The sequence below is a fragment of the Bombina bombina genome, chromosome 2 (assembly GCF_027579735.1).
Source record: "Bombina bombina isolate aBomBom1 chromosome 2, aBomBom1.pri, whole genome shotgun sequence".
Lineage (NCBI taxonomy): Eukaryota > Metazoa > Chordata > Amphibia > Anura > Bombinatoridae > Bombina > Bombina bombina.
The window spans coordinates 321,128,194-321,154,814 of record NC_069500.1 but is presented as its reverse complement, the minus strand read 5'-3'; the positions used below and the strand labels follow the sequence as shown (position 1 = coordinate 321,154,814).

General features: G+C 37.4%; 1 protein-coding gene across 1 annotated transcript; it reads left to right on the top strand.

Moving 5' to 3' along the window:
- The first annotated feature begins 608 nt into the window (after positions 1 to 608).
- XBP1 (X-box binding protein 1) lies at positions 609 to 10,721 on the top strand. Its single transcript, XM_053701669.1, is given in 6 exon segments — positions 609 to 915; positions 2,988 to 3,084; positions 5,295 to 5,423; positions 7,849 to 7,926; positions 7,929 to 8,012; positions 8,862 to 10,721. Coding segments are annotated over 6 exon segments (1,227 nt in total). The 5' UTR covers positions 609 to 715; the 3' UTR covers positions 9,501 to 10,721.
- The last annotated feature ends 15,900 nt before the right edge of the window (positions 10,722 to 26,621 follow it).

Sequence of the window (26,621 nt, the reverse complement as noted above, 5' to 3'; positions counted from 1 at the left end):
TGTGTGTGTGTGTGTGTGTGTGTATATGTGTGTGTGTGTGTGTGTGTATATGTGTTTATATATATTTAAAATGCAACTCTTGAATTTCGTGTTAAGAATATAATTAAATGATCTGTTTTATGGCACTTTATAATTCTAATGCACAGCACAGGACTGACAGCACTTGCTGTTCTAGTGACAGAGTTTGTGGCCCCCACCGATCAATCAGGATATTGGTCTTGGTAACAGGATCTGAGGCGAAATAGCAGTATAATTTCCAGTAAACTCATTCCCTGCCACCAGGATCTTCACTCTCCCCCCCCCCCCCCCCCACAAAAAAAACAAAACAACAAAAAAACCTGCCCTGTATATATGCATACAGCGCCCAGTATCTCATCTGCCACCCCCACTATATGTTCGTCCATTGCTTGGCCCCTTCCCCCTACAAAACAGCGCCCTGTTGGTGCCTGCCCCCTTAACGTACACTGCCCTCTCCCTCACAAAACACCCCGACACTACAGCCTGAGCCTGCCAACGCAGAGTGATAAGAGCTGCTAGTTGAACCAATGGGGTGCCTGCACTTTCGTGATGTCATACGATTTATCCAATAGGGAGGGGACACGCTGGGTAGATATGCATTGACAGAAAAGGAGCAGTCAGTAACTAAGTATCCCTGTGACAGAGAGCTCCTCTACCCCCTCCCTATACCCTAACCCCGTAATAAACGCGCCCGGACATGGTGGTCGTGGGAGCATCCAAAGTCATCTTTATACCCGGGCATCAGTCGGAACAGAGTGACTGTCAGACCGGGTCTCTGGGAGCCATTATGGTGCCAGTGCACAGCCCGGGTAGCCCGGAGTCAGCAAGCAGCGAACACCCCCCCAGGAAAAGACAGCGGCTCACACATCTCAGCCCAGAGGAGAAAGCGCTCAGGAGGTGCGGTTACAGTGTGGATATAATGTCACTTGGGAATCTGACTAAGGGGGGTAGTGTGTGTATATATGTATATATATATTGTATGATTTCATAGAGTCGCTGTCTGGATGTAGGGGCTATAACCTGATCCTTGTGTGGATTAATCCTTGTTTCCAGAATTAGATCTCCAGCTTTCTAGAATATACTGACGAGATGTCATTCCCTTTGACGTCATTCTGTGTGATCTATGGTCCGTTTGTTACTCTTACATTGAGGGGCTATATATCCAGCAGAGCCGTGGGAGCCCCTCGGTTGTCAGGGATGTAAAGAATATTGCTGGACCATAGTTTAAATGAAATACAAGATTATCTATGATCACCATCAATAGGTGTCTTTGGTAAAGTTAAGTCTGCTTATACATTGAAGTTGTGTCTGTATATATATATTTTAATACGACCCCCATATCGTATACGGGGGTGACACTGATTTACATTCCTGTAATATCCCAGGGAGTGGGAGGATGAGCAATCAGCTGCTGCCTGCGTGGCAAGAAGGGAGCTGGCTTCACTGACGTCACTTTCAGTAAAACAGCCTTTTCTTGGAATTCTGGCTTTGTAGTTAGTGCTTTTGCGGAGCTGAAAGACTTGTTTGGAAAATGACGGTGTGCTCTATTTTAGAGTCCGTAGTAAATGCTTGTTATCCTTAATTCCTTAGTTTCATAGTAAGAAGCATTTTATAGATATACCTCTCTTTCTCCATCCCCTCTACAAAGTATTAGATTGTGAGATATTTGTCATATCAGTCAGCCATGAGAGATATGTGTATGTGACATTGGACGATACTGCTGTATAGATCTGTAGGCTATTTGATACAAAGCAATGAGTATGAATGGAAAAGGACACCCTGATTTTAAAATGTTAAGATAACTGTTATGTTACTATATTTAGTAATTGTGAAACACAGAACCTTTCCTTCAGCATATTTCTTGTTGTAACCCCATATGTTATTGGTTTGCAACCACATTTTCTTTTTCACATATACTGAACTGACAAAACAATCAGTCATGGTTTCTTTTTTTTTTAGATAAACATTCTGGTATTTTTCTTATAGTTTTTTAATATTCTTTAACAAAAGACTAACATAAAATTACCATTGTGGAACTTATATTCTTTAGGTGCTATTTAATTAACTGAAAATAATGTGTTAGGTACAAAAGACTGTTGTTAACTGCAGAAAGCAGAACATGTTTTGCTTCAAAACTTTGTCCCAAGTTCCTTTTTGTAAGGTTACAGTTTGAGCAAATGGTTTGTACAGCCTGTCCATCAGTAGAAATGTTAAAATCTGGTGAATATTATTTCAGAAAATACGTGAGAACTGCATTGTAGGATATACCTAATCTAATATATAATTTCACATTGTTTTGATATATATATATCTGTTTCACAATCAAATTGAGGAAGTATTTTCAAGTGTATTCTTGCAAATAGAGAATGTTGCAATGCCTTGTAAAAAGAGCTACAACCATCTTTGCTATCCAGATGTTAAAGGAAGAGGGAACCATTATTCTTCTTCTTTACAACAAAATATGTAATGTTCACTGTTTAAAAGAATATTTTACATTATCCTTAGTATTCCACAGAAACACCCTTAACTAGAAATGTTACAGGCTGTATCTCAACACAGAGGAAAACCCCATGTATATAAGTTGTTGTTTTTTGTCTAAGAGCGGAGTTCTTTAATTTTTACATTGTTTATTTAAGATGAAATACTGTTCTCAGCCAGTGCTAAGATTAGTATTGCCAGATCATGTTCCTGTTAACCCTGAGTCTGTGCACTGTTTATCTCCAACTCAACAGCAATTTACAGCTGATGCAACACTGTGTAATGGCTTTTGCCATGGAAAATGTTTGTTAAAAAAACAACCAACCCCCCCCCCCCTCAACACAGACATCTACTACAGCTGTTTATATACATCACTTTAAAACAATAGTTTTCCTTTTTAAAAAGGTTGCCTTTGTCATTCTCTCTAACCACTAAAAGCATCTATGTTGTCATTTTTAGAAAATCTTCATTTGTACCTTATTTTTCAATAGGAAATTAAAAAACAGAGTCGCAGCACAGACAGCTCGTGATAGGAAAAAAGCCAGAATGGGTGAACTTGAACAGCAAGTAGTGGATCTAGAAATGGAGGTAAGAGAACATAATTTGTCATATCTTTTAGCAATGGAGGGAAAATGGATTGATGATACCTTGTGCAAAGGGGTAGCCTTTATTGTAAAAAAGTAGCTCTTTTGGCTACCCAATATGATACAACAAGACGGTCTACATAAGGAGATTTACAGTATAGCTTTTATCTTTCTTTTTTTTTATTTTGAGATATGAAGATCACTTTTTATCCTTTAACCCTTTGGCTGCTAAACCATTTCCCACCCATTTCCCACCTGGGTGCTAATATTTTCTTTTCTTTTTTTGAATTTTGAATTTTTTTTTACCTTTTTTTTTTTTTTTTTACAGACTCCCAAGACTTACACTGTTGGAAAGGTTAGGCGATTACCTTTCCAACAGTGGGTCTTGGGGTTCTGTAGCTGCTTAGATGCCTGAGATACAGGCTTCTAAGCAGCATGCCATTTCCTCCTATACTTAACATTGTTAAGTATAAATAAAGTTGAGCGGTGACGTCATCGCGTAATTGCGCGTGATGTCACCCACATCACGTGAAGCCCCGGCAATGCCTGTCACTCTACAGGCACGATCGCCGGGGTAAGAGCAGTAAGGAGCCCCCAGATCTCCCTCAAGGTGGGAGAGTGCTCATGACACTGAGCCGTCAGCACCAGAGTGAGAAACTCTGTGACAGGTTAAAGGGATATTCCAACCAAAATTGAAAACCACATGGGTGTATTTCGGTATTGAACACAAGCAATTTTGTAATATATATGCATTAGCAAAAATGTTTCTAATAAAAGTTATAGCTGTTTCAAAAGTGTATTTAAGTATGCACCGTGCACCAGCATTTTAAACACAGCACTTGCTCAGAGAGCCTAAGGTGCGGGTACCATCTGGTAATTACTCAATTTGTTCATTACTGACATGATACAAGCCCCACTGATGATCTGATCAGCTGAATTATTAAACATGCGGAAGCAGTGACAATATCTAGCTATGTTTCACATGCACGTGCAGAGAAAAATATTAACACTAACACAGTGATAACTTTTACTAGAAGCATTTTTGCTAATACATGTATATTGCAAATATGTTTCTATTCAAAGATGTAATAAATATATGTGCATTTTAATTTTGACTGGAATGTCCCTTTAAAGGGACAGTTTACTCAAAAATGTTCTTCCCTTTATTTTATTCCCAATTATCCCCTTTACCTGCTGGAGTGTATTAAATTGTTTACAAGTAGCTCCTTTACCCTTATATTGGCATTTGAAATAGTTGATTTAGCATGTGGTATCCCCACCTATGCTGAAAGTTTGTGGCCGCAGGTCCAAGCTATAGATAAGCTTTGTAAACACAGCCAGCAGAAGAAATTACACTCCCAGTGGGATATAGCAGAGATAAGGTAATAAAATGTTGATTCTCCATTGTTCTTTCCAAGTATTGGTGATTGGTTTATAGACAGATATAAGATGTATATGTATACAATGTGATACAGTAATAATATCTTGTTATACCTACAAGCTCAACCCATTTTATTAGGTTGTGGCTTCAAAACACAAAATCAGAGCTTTAATATACACAAATAAACCTTAAAAAGCTCATTTTACAAGTACTGGTGATTGGTTTATGGACAGATATAAGATAAAGAAGCAAGTATATGTACACAATGTGATACAGTAATGAGATCTGATTATACCTACAAGCTCAACCCATTTTATTAGGGTGTGGCTTCAAAACACAAAATCAGAGCTTTAAAATACACAAATAAACCTTAAAAAGCAAGTTTTCATACATTTTTACTCTGCAGTTGGTAAAAGAAGCAATTGTAAACACATTAAGGGAAAAACTATTTTACAGTATACTGTCCCTTTAAGTGTTCTATAAAATTGGGCTTTTGGTAGAATATTTTAATGTCTTCACCACAAACTATATTACTTATGTTTATTTAGTAAATCTTCAGTTCATGTACTTATTATCAGTTTCAACCAGGAAGATAAAGGGGTTTTCCAAGGCTAAAATAGATTCTTCAGAATTGACTGTCTTAACACATCCTAAAATTGCCAGATATTGGTCTACAGTGACTTTTAAGTGTTTTCCCCCTAACTTAATTTAAATTCCAGTTTAAAATAAAAGTCCTTGTTATCCTCTTTACATTATCAGATAATGGTGTGTCTGGCCATTTGCATTTAAATCACTCCTTGTACCTAATGAAAATACCATCTGATCTCTTGCAGAATGAGAAACTCCTGATTGAAAATGAGATATTACGGGAAAAGTCACACAGCCTGGTGACAGAAAACCAAGAGCTACGACAGAGACTGGGCCTCTGTGCCCTGGAAGTTAATGACGAGGAAGAGATTGAGGTAACTGTCTTTCTGGATGTATCCCTAGTACTTACTCTAGTGCTGTGTGCTTTTTTTCACCCTGTGACATTAGTACAACATACGTGTCTTTAAAGGGACAGTTTACTAAAAAAAATTCTCCCCTTTCATTTGTTCCCAATGATCCATTTTACCTACTGAAGGTTTACAAAGTTTACCTACTTAAATTGTTTACAAGTATTTCCTGTTCCCTTATATTAGCATCTAAAATGATTGATTTAACCTGTGGTATCCCCACATATTCTGAAAGTTTCTGGCCTTAGCTCCAAGCTATAGATAAGCTGTGTAAACACAGCCAGCAGAATAAATTACACTCCCAGTGGGGTATAGAAGAGATAAAGTAATACAATGTTAATTTTCCATTGTTCTCTCCAAGAATTGGTCTTTGGTTTATGGACAGATATAAAATAGAGAAACCTGTATATGTACACAATGTGATAAAGTAATGATCTGATTATACCTACAAGCTTAACTCTTTTTATTAGGTTGTGGCTTCAAAACACAAAATTATCTATTTCGTATACACAAATCTTAAAAATCAAATTCTCATACATTTTATACTCTGCAGTTGGTAAAACAAGTAATTGGAAACACATTAATGAAAAACAATTTTACAGTATACTGTCCCTTTAAGAGTAGGCTATATAAATACCAGTTCAGTCACAGATTGGTTATACAAGGGCGTATGGTTTGCTACAGATGAATTGTTTACAGAAGAGATATTTTCAAAGTTTACGGCCAGACAGAAGACTCCCCTTTTTTAACTGTATTAAAAAAACAATGGATTTAGCAATAGGACAGGAAAATTGCAATAGTTTACTTTAATATTATGCCATTTATAGCAATGTTTGCAATCTCTAATGTAGAGCACATTTCAAGAACCATTCATCCATTCAAAAACACCCAGTTTAAATCTTTGTCTCTAGCTTAATCCCATTTTTGTTAAAATTGGTAAAGCATACATATATTTAGTGCATAGACATTCTGTACATGTAAGTAAAAAAAAAAGAAAGACACATGACCTCTAATACAAGGTACAAACAAGAGGTAGGCGTAAATTGTCACTACTTTTGCAAGACTATGCAATGACTTCCCTGCAAACTTTGTTCTCTTGTGATCTGGATAAAGGCTGCAGGCAGTAATCTGTGTGACAGGAGGGGCAAACAAATAAAGCTGGTTTAGATCCCTGTTACTTCCTTGTGCTTCCAGGATATGCAAATCCTTTCTAGTAAGTAAGGGCGGTTCCACAAATGTTTAGTCATTTTCTGTTTGCGTAACCTTTAACGTGAACCTGTTAAAGGGGCAGTATAAAATTGTTTTTCCCTTTCTTTTTTACCAACTGCAGAGTAAAAAAAATATATGAAAATTAGCTTTTTAAGGTTTATTTGTGTATATTAAAGCTCTGATTTTGTGTTTTGAAGCCACAACCTAATAAAATGGGTTGAGCTTGTAGGTATAACAAGATATTATTACTGTATCACATTGTATACATATACATCTTATATCTGTCTATAAACCAATCACCAATACTTGGAAAGAACAATGGAGAATCAACATTTTATTACCTTATCTCTGCTATATCCCACTGGGAGTGTAATTTCTTCTGCTGGCTGTGTTTACAAAGCTTATCTATAGCTTGGACCTGCGGCCACAAACTTTCAGCATAGGTGGGATACCACATGCTAAATCAACTATTTCAAATGCCAATATAAGGGTAAAGGAGCTACTTGTAAACAATTTAATACACTCCAGCAGGTAAATTGGATCATTGGGAGCAAATTAATGGGGAGAACATTTTTGAGTAAACTGTCCCTTTAAGTTGTGATGCAACCTGTGACCAGTATATGTATTTTAAACCAGTGAACACTCTATTCTGACTCTCAGATTAAGTTTGTTGGTTAGTAACTTTGTAACTATGTATAACTATTTTTTCTTGTGTTTTTTCAATCTTCCAAAATTCCTGTAGCCAATTTACTTGTAGGTAATAAGACCTTATTAACTGTAATAAAACTAGTTTGTTTAAACATTTTTATCATTAAACAAATGCTTTCATGGTTTGTAACCTCTACCGAGGGGTTTAGCACATAGTGAAATCTGTCCTCAGGAGCCAAGTGCAATACTGCTCCTCAACAGGACATGTCTGGTGTATGCAATTAACTGATATTGGGGTTAGCACATAGCTTTCAAGAATCATTTGTTTTTATAATATCATGTTAACTAATTTAGTGTCCCTTTAACTGAGCACTAAACTTGTACAGACTATTCTGCAAATATAAAATAATTTTAGTCCTTATCTGCCTTGTTTTATAAAGTGAGACTATAGTGATAATTAAGTAGCATATGTAAACATTGTCCTCAGTGCTCTTGAGATTAACCCCTTATGCTAATGGTCTCCTTTTATCTCCAGGTTCTAGTTAAGTCCAGAATGGATGAGGTCAGACTTGTGACCGGGTCCGCTGAGTCCGCAGCACTCAGACTACGTGCCCCTCTGCAGCAGGAGCAGGCCCAGAAGTCTCAGAACCTGACCATATCCACATGGATCCTGACAGCCCTGACTCTTCAGACTCTGAGGTGAGGAGAAGTCTATCTTTCTGAAATTCAGACCTGTAATCAGATTGGAGAGTTCTTTGCAATTTAATTAGTGGCTAAGGGCTATTTGTTTGTTCGAGTTACACAGGTTTTTCATCACTGTAGAGTTTAGTAAATATTGTGTTCTGTCTGTTATATCAGTCCCTTTTATTGTTTAAAGCTTTTGTAGTGTATTGTTTGACAAGGTTCACTCACAGACAGTAAACAACTAGCTTTCGTTTAAAAATCTTTTAGACAAGCAAATATGTTGATTTCAATAAGGTCATAGTGGCTTTCTCCTTTCTAAAGCAAGAACATTGTAGGATTGCCTCACACTGTATTGTTTCAGTGAAATTTGAAAGCCCTGTCAAGCTTTTAGATGTTTGAATGAAAGAAGATTGAAAGACATATATATATATATATATATATATATATATATATATATATATATATATTTTATACCAATATCAGCTGTACACAATAAAAGCTCAAGGATATAAATATATATATATATATATATATATATATACACACACACATATATATATATATATATATATATATATATATATATGTGTGTGTGTATATATATATATATATATATATATATATATATATTTATATCCTTGAGCTTTTATTGTGTACAGCTGATATTGGTATAAAATATATATATATATATATATATATATATATACACACACACATATATATATATATATATATATATATATATATATATATATATATATATATATATATATATATATATATATATATATATAAACTGCTGCAATCTACAGCTTTAAATTGTAATAAACATTACTTACATTTTATATATCTGTTTCTTTTCAGTCTGATCTCTTACTGGGCCTTCTGGAAAGCCTGGACACAGACTTGTTGCTTACCTGTGAAGGAACATTGCCCTGGAGCCCACAGGAAGAGGTCAAAGGAGACAAATCCGATCCCATACAAGCCTCCCCATCTTCTCCTGTGGGGACCCCATCAGCCAAGCTGGAGGCCATTAATGAACTGATCCGTTTTGATCACGTGTATACCAAGCCTTTGGGCTCTGAACAAGATTTAGAGCTAAGTAGTGAGCCATGCATTGTAGTTAAAATGGAGGAAGCAACTTTTAGTCCATCAACTGATGACATTACAGACTACCAAAATTGCGTGAAACAGGAACCCCAAGAAGACGTTATCCCTGATGTTGGGATGCAGAGCTTGCTGTCCTCTTCTGAGAACCACTTGGAGAAACCAGCAGGCATCCTGGACACAGGCAGTGACTCTGGGTATGAAGGATCTGCCTCACCTTTCAGTGACTTGTCCTCTCCTCTGAACTCTGATCACATTTGGGAGGACTCCTTTACCAGTGAACTCTTTCCTCAGCTACTCAATGTTCATATGCATCCGAGCTGTCCCCCTTCACCTCCTATTGATGATACCCTCTTCTGGGGTCACAGTACAGATTTTGAAGATGGTGATTTCTAGTTATTTATCTGTATTCCTCAGTAGCACTGAGAAACTAAAACTGCCAGACTATTAGAGTTTCATTCATCTTAATGTATTTTCATATAAGTTTTGTTACCTCAGTACAAAATGGTATAAGTACATGTGTATTACCATTTTAGGCTAAACTTATTTGTGCTTATTGTCTTGGCTTAAAATAATTATTGCCAAGAAAAAAAGCTCTCTGCCAACCCGTACATTCCCTGTACACAAATTGAGCTTAAATTGTTGTTTCATGCTTAAGATATATAGCAAGATATTCAAGTTTGCCATAGTTATTTTAAATAACTTCATCTACTTAAAAAAATAATATATAATTTATTTTTTATTTATTAATTTAATGTGTGCTTGTCATACAATTATGCCACATTAAACATGGTGGATACAAATTCATTAAAAGAAATACAGCAAAATGACACAGAATAACACACGTTTTTACCCTTGACAGTCTGCTGAGTTAGACTCAATGGATGTGTGTATCCAGGGTATCAGATATGCGCTTCTGAACTGGACTTCATTTGTAATTTCAAAAGGCATCATACAAACCTATACTGGGATTAAAAAAAGTCAGACATAGGAGTGTTTAATTATGAAGTATGTGTGTAGAATATAATAAACTGACATTGGTTACTATACAGTCACCTGGCAGTAATGCATATTTGAAAAGCGTCAACATTTAATATTCGTTTTTATTTTAGAAGTCAACTTACTCCAGTTTTGTTCAGGTTATTTTTTTAACTGTTAAATTATTAAAGAAACAATATTTTATGGCAGGAATTGTAGGATTTCTACTAACTGAAATGATAAACACTAGTCCCTGCATATTTCAAACAAGTATTGCTAATAATACTGGCTTTACATTTTAGAACCAACAATTTTGCTCCAATTTAGGGAATTATTAACAAAGCATTTATGCATTTGTTAAAGAAGCTTTTTATGGTAGTTTTTGAGTGCTATGGCACCTATGTCCTGTATATAATAGGTTATACAGTTGGGGTAAAATGCTTTGGATTTATAAATTCAGCAATGTACAGAAATCTTAGAATACCCCTAATCAGATGATATCTATTTTATGAAAACAATAAATTTACTATGTAAATGAGGCCAACTTATATAATTTTCCTACCATTTGTTCTAGCTTTTTAAGAAGTTGCTTTCTCCATTTTAATATTTAATATTACAATAAAAAATATGTCTTATTGATTGTCTGTGTTTTAATGTTCTACTAGGAACACACACACTCATCTCTATAGTACTAGCTTGCTTGAGCCTTGGATCTCTTGGGCCCTGTTTCTTAAGTGGCCCTGGTTACAAGCAACAAGCAGGAGATAACTGGAGTTAGAATCTGGAGTGAAAACTGCAATTTCCATGTTAATACAACCCATTAACCGATAATTCTCACTAACTATACACCTGCACAATGCTCTCCTTGTCTTATGTTCTTTCTATCTGCCCTTCTCCTAAAACTCACTGCATGTCCCTATAATAACCACCACACCATCCATATCTAACCCTGCCTTCTCTCATCTTATGAACTACTATGTCTTCTTAGAAACCTTTCCCCATCTAACTATCCTCTCTCCAGTCTTACCCACTCTTATAAGTCTCATTCTCACTGTTTCTCACTCACACTCCTACTACTGTTTGCTGCTGGTGACATCTCTCCTAACCCTGGCCTGTAACAATGACCAAACTTCCACATTCTCGCTCAATCTCCAAACCTCTAGGAGCCCGATATTTAAAAGCACTCCGCTCAGCTCGTCAGTATGGGGAGGTCCCTAACAAAATGTTAGAAAAACAAATTTAAATTTGAAAGATATTTATCTCACTATGCAGGGTTCTTGATGTGAAGGAGAGACTCATACAACATAAGATCTAAAAAAAATCCCAAAGATTTTGCATGATTTCTCTCCATGCCGACAAGCTTTTGAATATAAGGCCCTAGGTCACATAACCAACAATCTCATTTCCATCAACCCTCAGTGCCTATCCCCATTCTTTAACGGTGCTCTCTGGAACACTTGTCTGCAACAAACACAACAGTTCACAACCTATTTGTTTCTAACGCCTTGAACCTTTAGCAATTAGTAAATCCTGGCTATCTTCTTCTGACACAGTTTCCATTGCTGCTTTCACACATGGTGGTCTCCACTTTTGCCATAGCCCTAGGCCAGGTGAGAGACATGACAGTGGTGTTGGGATCCTGCTCTCCCCCTCCTGCACATATCAGTACCTGCCTCCGCTACCATCTCCTCCTCTTTTGAAGTTCACTGCATTCAAGTTTCCTCCCCCATCTCCCTCATAGTAGCAGGCATCTATAATCCTCCTGAACCAACCACCCAATTTCTTAGCAACTTTGCTGGCAGGCTTCCTCACTTTCTCCAAACATATCGACTAATGGCGACTTAAGCATCCCCATTGATAACCCATCTGCCCCTGCTGCCTCTAAACTTATTTCATTAACACCCTCCTTAAGGCACTTACAATCCACATTATCCCCTACTCATAGTGACAGACACTCTGTTACTCTGGTATTTTCCTACCTCTGCTCTATATCTAACTTAACCTGTCGCACTTTTCCTATTTCACACCACCACCTGCTTATCTATATAACTTAATATATCAGCTAAACCCACTTCTCCATTTTGCCCCTGCACCTGTAGAAATCTGCATGCTGGTGATCTGCTTCAATTTTCCAAACTCATTCAACCTCTCCTCCCTCACACTTCCAGTATAACCTGCCATGATCTTGCTATAGCCTACTATAACAATACTCTCTCGTCTGCACTAGACGCTCTTGCTCCTTCCGAACTGTGCAAAGCCCCCACCCCCTGTTACAGCCCTAGCTCTCGCACTGCTGAGGGTGTCTGGAGGAAATCCCATTCTGAACCTGATTTTATCCAGTATAAATTCATTCTTCCTTCATATGCATCTGTTATTTACTTAGCCAAGCAAACCTACTTCCCTTATATCTACTCTTTCCTCCAACCCTAAACAACTCTTCTCTACTTTAAAAAAAGAAGATACAATACTGTAAGTATCCAATAGGAGGCGCTAATGATAAACTAAATATATATATGTAGGTATACAGGAACAAACATATACAATGAAAATAACTACTTAATAAAGCGGTATATGGTTATATGTACAAATATGAGTGTACATATATTCCTGCTAATATAATAACAATAATGAATAAGTTGTAGCAAATATATCTTATCAACATATATTGACACACAGTAATCTCTAAGGAAAAAAAAAGTCTTATAGATGTATACAAGTGGGAGATCAATGGAGACACCCTCTTCGAGGACACAATATCTTCAAGTAGAGAATGATGGCTGCACTCTTTCTTCACACAACAATGTGACGACTCTACAGCAAAATAACAAAACAAAAGATGCGTTGCATGTGTGCATCAATAATTAAAGGTTTCTTGTGCACAGAGAGGCGATACAGGGTACTCGCATGTGAGAAAGGCACTCTGTTATGCCAATAGGAACAGACTGGATTTTAAACAGCAATCCAGCTAGCTGAACTGCGATGGTACTGAAACACTGCAGAATCTGTTGGCACTCTACAAATAACTGATAATAATAACATAGGATCTGCAGCTTTCAGTGTTGGAGGGGAGAGCACTTAAGGTAGCGTAGGCTCAAAGATACACTCTAAGCAATGAGTGTTCATAAAATATCCGATACATTTATTTAAAATGTTAAAAACATAGATAAAAACAACTCATGCTATCCACAGTGTAATCATTAGCATTCAATATGAGAAACTGCAACGCATTTCTCGGTAAAAATGTTTCATCAGGCATATTTTGTTAGTGTGAATGATCCCCTTAAATAGGGCTACGCTACCTAAAAATGTAATAATTGTTTCACACAACCGGGTGATTTTGGATCTTTTTATGCATATAATACAGAAAAGGGGGTGAATAATTAAGGTTATAATGGTGTGACATAAGGTGAGTCTAGAACAGTTTGCTGGATTGTAAAAGGGAGTACCAAATCAAAGAACCGAGTAATAAACATAAATAGAGTGAATGTGATGATATGTATCAATAATAAAAATAATATGCAAATACTAATAATATTTGCGATCACTGTGAAACAATTATATTTGAGATTCTAGTGTACATAATACAAAATGGTACATAGTCTTAAATAAAAACCATAATAAGCAGTGTCACCACTCTATAATCTTAACCCTCAAATATGGCCAAGTATAATATAAGTACAAGAAAAAGATAGAGAAAAAGAAAAAAGGGGTGAATGATGAGGGATAACCTAAGGCCCATATCTTATATATATTTCAAAGAAAAACTGCAAAATCAATCACCTCATTGAGACCTAGGGGAAAAAGAGACTGATATCTGTAAATCCAATAGATACCTAATGGATTTACAGGTGTCAGTCTCTTTTCCCCCTAGGTCTTTGTCTAAGTTTGGAGAATCTGTTGTAATTACGACTAGGTGGTATACTTTCGATGGGAGTGATACGTACGTGACAAGTGCCTATATTATGTTCGTAAAAACAAATATGTCTGGAGACACTATGTTTAAGAGATTTTTTGGTGACATTCCTAAGATGCTCACTCCATCTGGTGCAGATTTTTCTGTAGGTGCGGCCTATGTACTGCATTCCACTTTCGCAGGTGAGTGCATATACAACATAAGTAGAGTCACATGATAGTCTCCCTCTGATGAAGAACTGCTCCACTGTGAGCAGTGGTGCAACCATGTGTGATGTACTTGCACATGTAGCATCTCTTTTTACCGCATCTAAACGTTCCCTTTTTTCCATGACAGTGGAGGAGTGGAATTTTTATTTTTAATTTTCTTAGCATCACCACTTTACTAGGCGCAAGTTTCTGTTTTAGAGTGGATGCTCTTCTATACACTAATCTTGGTTGTGGAGATAATGTTTTCTTTAAAATGGGATATTTCAATAGGATTGGCCAATGTTTTTTCAGGACCTTACTTGACGGCCTTATGGTTAGAGTTATTTTGGGTTACAAACAGAGGCTGTCCCCTGAAATTCGTAGTGTTCTTATTTGTAGTGGCTTTGTTCGAGGTCAGAAACCTGGTTTTGTCTAAGGCCCTCGCTCTTTGACACCCCCTCCTAATTAAATCTAGTGGATAGCCTTTTTCTTTAAATCTTTCTATCAGGATGTCTGATTGTCCATTATATTTCTCTACAGAACTGCAATTGCTTCTGATCCTGCAAAATTGGCTAAATGGAATATTGACTTTCCAGCTCGTAAGATGTTACTTGAATAATTAAAAAAATTGTTGCAATCTACTTGCTTAAAATAAGTGCAGGTGCATATGTCCCCGTCAGTGCCCCAAGTTAGGAGAACATCTAGAAATTCAATTTTGATGTTCTTGCAAATTAGATGTTAAACCAATACCCATATTGTTGTCATTCAATGTAGACACAAATTCATTAGCTTCTGTCACTGATCCTTCAAACACAAAAATCAGGTTGTCGATATAACCCCATAGAACACCAGACTGCCCCTCCATTTTGAATTGTATATATATAGTTCTTCAAATATACCCATCAAAAAGGTTCACAAAACTGGGGGCAAATCTGGTGCCCATGGCCGTTCCTTTAACCTGAAGATAAAATTCATCTAAGAACTGAAGTAGTTGTGTTTGAGGATATAATCAATTAACGTGACTAGATAATCTTTTTGAATGTCTGGCATATAAATGTCTCTCTCCAGAAAAAATTGAGTGGCTCTAATGCCTATGTCATGGGCAATGTTCGAATACAGAGCTCCTACATCACATGTGAGCCAAAGAGAATTTTTCCTTCGCCTAACGTGATCATTTGTGGATTAAGTCTGTAGTATCTTTAATGCATGAAGGTAAATTACACACATACTTTTGTAGGAATATATCTATATACTGAGAAAGCTTATCAGTGATACTGTTAATCCCCGCTATTATGGGTCTCCCTGGGGGTGTATTTTTATTTTTATGCAATTTGGGAAGATGATAATAATAAAGTATATTAGGATGGTCAGTTGTAAGATAGCTTTTTTCTTTTTTGATTAGAATACCCTCAGACACCACTAATTCTAAAATCTGTACAAGAGATTTTGAAAATTCAATACTGGGATCTTTGGAGAGGTTTTTTTATAATAATCAGTGTCCTAGAGTATACGGTGGGCTTCATCAATGTAGTCAGTATAGTGCTGGAAGACAATGTCCCTCCTTTATCAGCCTGACGGATCACCAAATTGTGATCATCCATCAGACTTTTCAAGTTTCTCATATTGAATGCTAAAGATTACCCTGTGGATAGCATGAGTTGTTTATATCTGTTTTTTTTAAATTTTAAATAATTGTATTGGATATTTTATTAACACACACACAGTGCTTAGTGTAAATTTTTGAGCCTACGCTACCTAGAGGGCTGTCCCCTCCAACACTGCAAGCTGCAGATCCTGTGTTCTAATACCAACAGAGTTCAGCTAGCTGGATTGCTGTTTGAAATCCAGTGTGTTCCTATTGGCATAACAGAGTGCCTTTCTCACATGCGAGTACCCTGTATCTTCTCTACTTTCAACTCTTTCCTGTACCCACCTACACCACCCTTTGTCTGTCTTTAATGGTCAAGACCTCACAGTCTACTTTTTAAAACAAAACACATACTATCCGGGGGAGGAGCCAACTCTGAGGCTGAGCGGTCGCACATCGCAGCAGCTCCAGCTATTTACCACATAAAAGTCAAGTATGGCGACCGTTCAGAAAGCCCAGCTGCTCTAGGGGCTTAACACTTTAAGTGGAAGGACGCTATGCGACTGACATTTTGTCACTCTGATATCTAGCCTACTACTGATCACTGATTTCGGGAGCGCCAATGTTTTTTTCCATGTGGGGATCAAAGTGAAGAGAGAAATCAGCTATTTGGTGCCTTATTTACAGCAGAGACAGGTATCGAAATAAAACCTCAGCATGGATATGACGGCATACATAATTGCGGAGATCGGCAACCTCCTGGATGAGTATCGAATAGTTTTTGAATATTTGCTCAAAGGAGCGTCCTAAACGGCTGACGCAGTTAATAACACGGATAGCCCAGATGAGGAAGCCGAGAAGCCTGAGATACTAAACTTCACTACCCAGCTCGTTATGCAAGGCGCAATAGTTCAAACAAGCATTCATAATGGGATGGAATCCCTAAGCATGCAACAACTGATAGTCAGTCCCCAGATAGCTGCAGTGCCACTTCTCCAGGGGCAACAACTTACATCGCAGAGGCCTCAATATAGTAAGGCACTCCACAGTAACATTACTCAAGAACGGAGCATTGTAGTATATGCAGAGGTAATTGAGGCTCAACTTCCTAGTATGGGAATATCTCTCCCTGGCTGGGACTATATTGTAAAAATGATGGACCCTCTCAGAAAGACTCACTTCCATGTGGCTGTGAGACGGAACCTACAAGCACGAGTGCAATCATACGCCAACACTACCGGATATCTGGAGAGGCTTCTGCTACCTGATATAGAGGTAACGATCCCTAGAGGCATTGGCTAAATGGACTGTCCTGCATTTCACTGAGTCCACTATGTTTCCTGCAGACTCACGAGTGAGATTGGCTTTCTTGGAGCCTTGCTTGATTTTTTCTGGATTTTTCCTGGACTGTTTGGTATATGATGGGTAGCCATCTATGTTTGTTTAAGGCTTCTTTGTTATATGCTAGTATTTTATAGTTTTATTTCCTAGTTTGTTAATGTGCACAACTAAGTACTTATTGAAGTTTACCCTCACTTCCGGAGTCTTATTCTTAACCATTTAATTGCAGGCTTATATATTTGTTACTCAGGAAGGGTGATAACTGCGTCAGGCTTTTTAGATTTATGTTTTATAATTTTATACTCTTTCGTTTTACTGGAGTGAATAGGCATACTGTGTGCCCTGCCCCAGTTTATCTCCAAGCATTTAATTTATTTAGGAGGTTTAAGGCCATCTCCTGCACTTCATTTGTGTTTAAATTTTAGGACATTCACCTACACTATTTCTATCTTATAGAGTTATAGTAATTTTATATAGTACCCCCACCAATCACTAAGCGTTATACAAGCACAGCACCTACTTACTCCATGTTGGCTTTCCCCTGGACACCAAATGTGTGCTTTTGTGTCACTTATATGATAGTCTTACTTATTTAAAGGGACACTCAGGTTAAATTAAATTTTCATGATTCAGATACAGCATGTAATTTTAAACAACTTTCCAATTTACTTCCATTAAAAAAAATGTGCACCATCTTTTATATTTACAATTTTTGAGTCACCAGATTCTACTGCAAGAATTCACAGACTATGCGTATAAGCATTTGTGATTGGCTGATTGCTATCACATGGTATAAGGGGAGTGGAAATATACATAACTTTGAAATTTGTTATAAAAAAATCTACTACTCATTTGAAGTTCAGACTAAGTGCTATTGCATTGTCTTATTATCTTGCATTTGTTGATTATGCAAATCTAATGTGTTGACTGGTCCTTTAAGATAACAGCCTTCTTTTCCTTTTTGTTTCCTCTAAAGAATTATATATTGCAGTGGACATGCAGGGGATTATTTCCTTTTGCAGCGGTACCCCTAATTGTTGAGAAGGACATTCTCTATAGTTATGTATCATTTACTAATTCTATTGTTGAGGCTCCCTTGTGAGATTCCTTACAAATAGCCTAGATGGCTGATCTAATTGTTGTATATATGTATCCCTACTCATGTGAACCTATCTTAGTTTAAAATGTATTGCTGACATACTTCCATCTACTAACTTATTTAATTTTACTAGGTCCATAGTTATACGAGTGTCCCTATAATTATAAGTAAATCTTATAGTATTGCTTAGGGATTAGAATTGTTGTGTTTGCAGGTTAAAGACGAAGAATATTTTATCATTAGAATTGAATCTCTACCATAATTGATCCACCTGTCGTTGGGTAAAGGGCCCATGCCCAAGTGACGGGGGTTTACTGTTCCAGAGAGTGGGATATATATCTTATTTTATTTTGATATCCATATACCATCTTGGTTCTTAATTAATTTAGGTCTTAACAGATTTTATTTGCACCAGGACTGCAGACCTTTTCTTTTTGTTGTTTTAGTTATTTTTGCTCTATGGTGTTATAACTATCAATGTAAAGTTAGCTGTAAATAACGTGGGATAACTATCACTGGGAGACACTATTTACAGTTAGTAATCACTGGGTAGCTATCTGTCTTAATTAGTATTTATTTTAATAGCTTTTAACAACCACAAAAATTTAGGGGGATACCTGAGTTTTTCATTTGAGATAACAGCTATTTTTCCCCTAAAGACAGCACCCATGGGCTTGCATCTTCGGTCTGGCAGCATAGCAACCTGTATAGATGGAGTAGTGCATACTAAGATAGATAATTTATCTTCTTTTTTATTAGGGGTTGGATTGCTTGTTATTTAATGACCTATTTCTTACTTTATAGCCTATGAGCGAACTAAAGTAATTAAATTATCCACTTACTTATTTTATAGGTAGCTTTTTCCTCTTGTAGCTGCTGGCTTCCCTATCACCCCCCCCCCCAAAAAAAACCTAAAAGTACTCTGGTATCTGCAAAATTCTTAAATAACCACCTCCCCCCCTTCATATAATACACCTCCTAGTTGAGGAGGACTAACTATGTGGTTTCTCTCACCTATACCGCATCCCTAACTATTCTCTTAACAGTAACTCTCCCTTTATAATAGAGTGTTAACCTTACGTTCCTTACCCAGTTTAACAAAATTGATTAGCATCACTTACAAGTTGAGTTTAAATTTTTGAATCTCATAATTTATACGTTATGCCTTGAATATTTGCTGTGTATATTTGTATTTACTTTTCCCTCGACAATAAGAAATATATGGTTTCAGTATACTTCAAAGCAAGAGAAAAAATTGGAAAATGTGAGGTTTGGATTGTTCTATACATGTTAGTATATTTCTGTGATACAACAATGTACCTGTCATGATGTTTTCTATTCTGTGGTCCCATATCTTTTGGGATATCGCATATATGTTGTATATTGTAATTAACCTCAATAAAAAATAAAAAAAAACACATACTATCCGCAGAATCATCCTGACTTTAGCCAGCGATCTTCCAACTCCAATCCCAGTCATCCCCCTGCCACTTTCATCAAAACTCCTGGAAAAACTAGATTACGACACCTAACCCACTTCCTGTCCTCCAACTCCTTGCTTAACCCCCTGCAATCTGGCTTCTGTCCCCAACACTCAACTGAAACTGCCCTCACCATGGTTACTAACGATCTTTTTTCTGCTAAAAGTAACAGGCACTATTTTGTACATATCTTACTTGACCTCTCAGATGCCTTAAGCACAGTTGCTCACAGTCTCCTCCTACAGACTCTCATCTCTCTTGGTCTCTGTGACACTGATGTCTCTTGGATCTACTTTAATCTGTCGGTTGGAGTACCTCAAGGCTCTGTCCTGGGTCTTCTACTCTTCTCCATTTATACTTCTTTACTGAGTAAACTTATCAACGGCTATGCTTAAAATATCACCTCTATGCTGATGATTCTCAGATCTACCTCTCCACCCGCGCTCTCTCTCCCTCTGTCCTTTCTCATGTCAACGACTGCTTATCTGGGATTTCTTCCTGAATGGAATCTCACCACCTAAAGATTAACATGTCCAAGACTGAGCTCCTTCTAATTCCCCCCTTTAGCTCTACTCTGATTTCTGACTTTTCTATCACCATCAATGGCATCTCTATCTCCCCATCGCCCCAAGTCCATGATATTTCCCAACTTGACTAGTGCAATAATCCTCTCACTAGCCTTTTTCTCTCCCACCTCTCCTCCCTTCAATTCATCCTAAATGTCTCTGACAGGCTAATCCACCTTTCCTGCCGGTCTGTATCTCTATGCGAATCTCTTTACTGGCTCCCCATTAACAGATAAATTAAATTAGAAATTATCACCCTGATCTACATAGCCCTTACCAATTCTGCTCCCCACTACACTACCTGTCTTCACTAATCAAAAAATATACTCCAGCCCACCACCTAAGATCCAACAATGGCATGCTCCTTGCATCTTCTATTATCATCTCTTCCCATGCTAGACTGTAGAACTTCTCTTGTGCGGCACCTACCCTCATGCTGTCAGATTTTCCCCTAATATGGCTTATTTTAAATGCTCCCTAAATACATTTTTATTCAGGGAAACCTAACACCCAACTCAGTAACACATTAATTCCATTTAACTAATAATTGCCCTCATCTAACTCTGTTTTAACATCATTCTGACCCTTGCAGTCCTCATCTCCATTTTCTCACCTTTCTACCCTTCCAGATTGTAAAGTCCCATGGGAAAAGGGCCTCAATTCCTCTTGCATTTGTCTGTCAAATTTTGTCTTGTATCTCACAGGTATTGTCTCATTCTTTTACTTATACCAATTGTACCCATGGGCAGCGCTGTAAATATATTGGTGCTTTATAAGTATAGTAATAATAATAATACTAGCAAACCTATACCAGTGTTCAGAATAGCGAATGTGACATAGTCGCTTTGGAATGCGACTACGCTGAGGATCGCATGCGTGGTATGGGTTTGTTATCAGACAGCTGACAGAACGTCACTTCCATTAGCTAGTCCGATGAATTCACTGATCTGAGAGAACAGTGGCTTTAGAGTGGGACTTAAAGGGACAGTCTACATGAAAGATGTTATTGTTTAAAAAGATAATCCCTTTATTACTCATTCCGCTGTTTTGCATAACCAACACTGTTTTATTAATATACTTTTTACCTCTGTCATTAACTTGTATCTAAACTTCTGCAGACTGCCCCTTAGCTCAGTTCTTTTGACAGACTTGCATTTTAGCCAATCAGTGCTCCACGGCAGTGAGCACAATGTTATCTGTATGGCAATTCAACAGTCTTCAACGGCTTAGAAATCAGTGTGAGCATTAGTTTAGCTTTCAACAGAGAATACCAAGAGAGCAAAGCAAATGTGATGATAAAAGTAAATTGGAAAGTTGTTTTAAATTGAACACCCTATCTGAATTATTAAAGTTTAATTTTGACTTGATTGTCCCTTTAAACTGGGTTAAATCCTTCTTGTAACTCATAACTGCCCTTAACTGGCCTCAACAGATAATTACAAGATTTTTCTGTTGTCTTACTATAGAATTATATCAGCCAAATATAAATATTTTTATGACAAATTCATATCTTGTTTGCTGCAGTTGTTTTTCCATAGCTGAACTCTACCCACCACTTGCCTTATTAGGAGAAGTAAATCTCGGCTTGGGTCTCCAGAAGACAACGCTAGTCATGGTCACTGTCATGAATACCTCATAATTGAGATGCTAAGGGGTTAATTTTCTGTAGTTGTGTGCTAAAACATTTGCGGCTAGATCACGAGTTTGGTGTTAGCCTTAAAAAGCAGCGTTGAGAGGTCCCAATGCTGCTTTTTAACGCCCGCTGGTATTACGAGTCAGGCAGGTACAGGTGTACCGCTCACTTTTCTTCCACGACTTTTGGTTCCTGCAAATCCCCTTACGTCAATTGCATATCCTACCTTTTTAATGGGATTTGCCTAACGCTGGTATTACGAGTCTTGGAAGAAGTGAGCGGTAGACCCTCTCCTGTCCAGACTCCTACCGCATTTAAAAGTCAGTAGTTAAGAGTTTTATGGGCTAACACCGGAACATAAAGCTCTTAACTAAAGTGCTACAAAGTACACTAACACCCATAAACTACCTATGAACCCCTAAACCAAGGCCCCCCCCCCCATCGCAAACACTAAAATAAAACTTTTTAACCCCTAATCTGCCGACCGGACATCGCCGCCACCTACATTATACCTATGAACCCCTAATCTGCTGCCCCTAACATCGCCGACACCTACATTATATTTATTAACCCCTAATCTGCCGCCCCCAACGTCGCCGCCGCCTACCTACAATTATTAACCCCTAATCTGCCTACCGGACATCGCCGCCACTTTAATAAATGTATTAACCCCTAAACCACCGCACTCCTGCCTCGCAAACACTAGTTAAATTTTATTAACCCCTAATCTGCCGGCCCTAACATCGCCGACACCTATCTACATTTATTAACCCCTAATCTGCCGACCCCAACGTCGCCGCTACTATAATAAAGTTATTAACCCCTAAACCTAAGTGTAACCCTTAGTCTAACCCCCCCAACTTAAATATAATTTAAATTAAACTAACTAAATTTACTACAATTAAATAAATTATTCCTATTTAAAACTAAATACTTACCGATAAAATAAACCCTAAGATAGCTACAATATAACTAATAATTACATTGTAGCTAGTTTAGGATTTATTTTTATTTTACAGGCAACTTTGTATTTATTTTAACTAGGTACAATAGTTTTTAAATAGTTATTAACTATTTAATAACTACCTAGCTAAAATAAGTACATAATTACCTGTAAAATAAATCCTAACCTAAGTTACAATTACACCTAACACTACTCTATAAATAAATAAATTAACTAAATTAAATTAAACTAATTACAATTAAATGAAATAAACTAAATTACAAAAAAAACAAACACTAAATTACAGAAAATAAAAAAATAATTACAAGAATTTTAAACTAATTACACCTAATCTAATCCCCCTAATAAAATAAAAAAAGCCCCCCAAAATAATAAAATTCCCTACCCTATACTAAATTACAAATAGCCTTTAAAAGGGCCTTTTGTGGGGCATTGCCCCAAAGTAATCAGCTCTTTTACCTGTAAAAAAAAAATACAATACCCCCCAACATTACAACCCACCACCCACATACCCCTACTCTAAAACCCACCCAATCCCCCCTTAAAATTTTTTTAACACTAACCCCCTGAAGATCACCCTACCTTGAGCCATCTTCACCCAGCTGGGCACAAGTGGTCCTCCATACGGCAGAAGTCTTCATCCGATCGGGGCAGAAGAGGTCCTCCAGACGGCAGAAGGCTTCATCCAGGCTGCATCTTCTATCTTCATCCTTCCGGCGCGGAGCGGGTCCATCTTCCATCCAGCCGAAGCAGAGCATCCTCTTCAATCGAAGTCCTAACGAAAAATGAAGGTTCCTTTAAATGACGTCATCCAAGATGGCGTCCCTCAAATTCCGATTGGCTGATAGGATTCCATCAGCCAATCGGAATTAAAGTAGGAAATATCCAATTAGCCAATAGGATTGACCTCGCATTCTATTGGCTGATTGGATCAGCCAATCGGATTGAACTTCAATCCGATTGGCTGATAGCATCAGCCAATCAGATTTTTCCTACCTTAATTCCGATTGGCTGATGGAATCCTATCAGCCAATCGGAATTCGAGGGACACCATCTTGGATGACGTCATTTAAAGGAACCTTCATTCTTCATTAGGACTTCGATTGAAGAGGATGCTCCACGTTGGCTGGATGGAAGATGGACACGCTCCGCGCTGGAAGGATGAAGATAGAAGATGCAGCCTAGATGAAGCCTTCTGCCGTCTGGAGGACATCTTCTGCCCCGATCGGATGAAGACTTCTGCCGTATGGAGGACCACTTGTGCCCGGCTGGGTGAGGACGGCTCAAGGTAGGGTGATCTTCAGGGGGTTAGTGTTAGGTTTTTTTAAGGGGGGATTGGGTGGGTTTTAGAGTAGGGGTATGTGGGTGGTGGGTTGTAATGTTTGGGGGTATTGTATTTTTTTTTACAGGTAAAAGAGCTGATTACTTTGGGGCAATGCCGCGCAAAAGGCCCTTTTAAGGGCTATTTGTAATTTAGTATAGGGTAGGGAATTTTATTATTTTGGGGGGCTTTTTTATTTTATTAGGGGGATTAGATTACGTGTAATTAGTTTAAAATTCTTGTAATTCTTTTTTATTTTCTGTAATTTAGTGTTTTTTTTCATTTAATTGTAATTAGTTTAATTTAATTTAGTTAATTTATTTATTTATAGAGTAGTGTTAGGTGTAATTGTAACTTAGGTTAGGATTTATTTTACAGGTAATTTTGTATTTATTTTAGCTAGGTAGTTATTAAATAGTTAATAACTATTTAATAACGATTGTACCTAGTTAAAATAAATGCAAAGTTGCCTGTAAAATAAAAATAAACCCTAAGCTAGATACAATGTAACTATTAGTTATATTGTAGCTATCTTATGGTTTATTTTATAGGTAAGTATTTAGTTTTATATAGGAATAATTTATTTAATTGTAGTTATTTTATTTAGATTCATTTAAATTATATTTAAATTAGGGGGGTGTTAGGGTTAGGGTTAGACTTAGGTTTAGGGGTTAATAACTTTATTATAGTGGCGGCGACATTGGCGGCGGCAGATTAGGGGTTAATTTATGTAATATAGTTGAGGCGACGTTGGGGGGCAGATTAGGGGTTAATAACTATAATAACTATAATGTTTTCCTATGGGGAAATCATGCACAAGCACGTTTTGCCAGCTTACCGCTACAGTAAGCAACGCTGCTATTAAGGTGAGATGTGGAGCTAAATTTTGCTCAACGCTCACTTTTCTGAGGCTAACGCCGGCTTGCGGAAAACTCGTAATACCAGCGTTGTTTAAAGGGAGCGGTAAGAAAAAAAGGCTTGTTAGCACCGCACAGCCTTACTGACAAAACTCGTGATCTAGCAGTTGTTTTTTTCAAGAAGAACTGCTTTGCTGTGTTTATGGGTCATGTATGTTTTTTCCTTTGATCAACCAGACTCCTCATAAATAGCTTGTAAGATGCCCAAGAAGAGAACTTTATTGTCTAAATAGTCATTATATTAGGCGCTTATGAGACTAGTAGTGATGCTATGTGCTCCCCAAATTGAGATATTTTGGCTAATATACTTACGGCTAACCAATATTCTTACAGCTAACCAATAGAATGCGAGCTCAATCCTATTGGCTGATTGGATCAACCAATAGGATTGAAGTTCAATCCTATTGGCTGATTGCATCAGCCAATAGGATTTTTCAACCTTAATTCTATCAGCCAATCGGAATCTAAGGGATGCCATCTTGGATTCATTCCAGAAGAAGCCGTCGATTGAAGAGGATGCTCCGCGCCGGATGTCTTGAAGATGGAGCCGCTCCGCGTCGGAAGGATGAAGATAGAAGATGCCGTCTGGGTGAAGACTTCTGCCCGTCTGGAGGACCACTTCTGCCTGTCTGGAGGACCACTTCTGCCTGTCTGGAGAACCACTTCTGCCGGCTTCGTTGAGGACATATTTCCGCTTGGATGAAGACTTCTCCCGGTAAGTGAATCTTCAGGGGTTTAGTGTTAGTATTTTTTAAGGGTGTATTGGGTGGGTTTTATTTTTAGGTTAGGGTTTTGGACCGCAATAGAGCTAAATGCCCTTTTAAGGGCAATGCCCATCCAAATGCCCTTTTCAGGGCAATGGGGAGCTTAGGTTTTTTTATATTTGTTTTTTATTTTCTGTAATTTTGTGTTTTTTTTTTTTTTGTAATTTAGCTAATTGTATTGAATTTAGTTAATTGTATTTAATTTAGGGAATTTATTTAATTGTAGTGTAAGGTTAGGTGTTAGTGTAAGACAGGTTAGGTTTTATTTTACAGATAAATTTGTATTTATTTTTGCTAGGTAGTTAGTAAATAGTTAATAACTATTTAGTAACTATTCTACCTAGTTAAAATAAAAACAAACTTGCCTGTAAAATAAAAAATAAACCCTAAGCTAGATACAATGTAACTATTAGTTATATTTTAGCTATCTTAGGGTTTATTTTACAGGTAAGAATTTAGTTTTAAATAGTAATTATTTAGTTATTAATAGTAGGCTTTATTTAGATTTATTTTAATTAATTTAAGTTAAGGGGTGTTAGGGTTAGGGTTAGACTTAGGTTTAGGGGTTAATAAATTTAGTATAGTGGCGGCGATGTTGGGGGCGGCAGATTAGGGGTTAATAAATGTAGGTAGGTGGCGGCGATGTTAGGGACGGCAGATTAGGGTTTAATATGTTTATTATAGTGGCGGCGACGTTGGTGCGGCAGATTAGGGGTTAATAAGTGTAGGTAGGTTGTGGCGACATTGGGGACGGGAGATTAAGG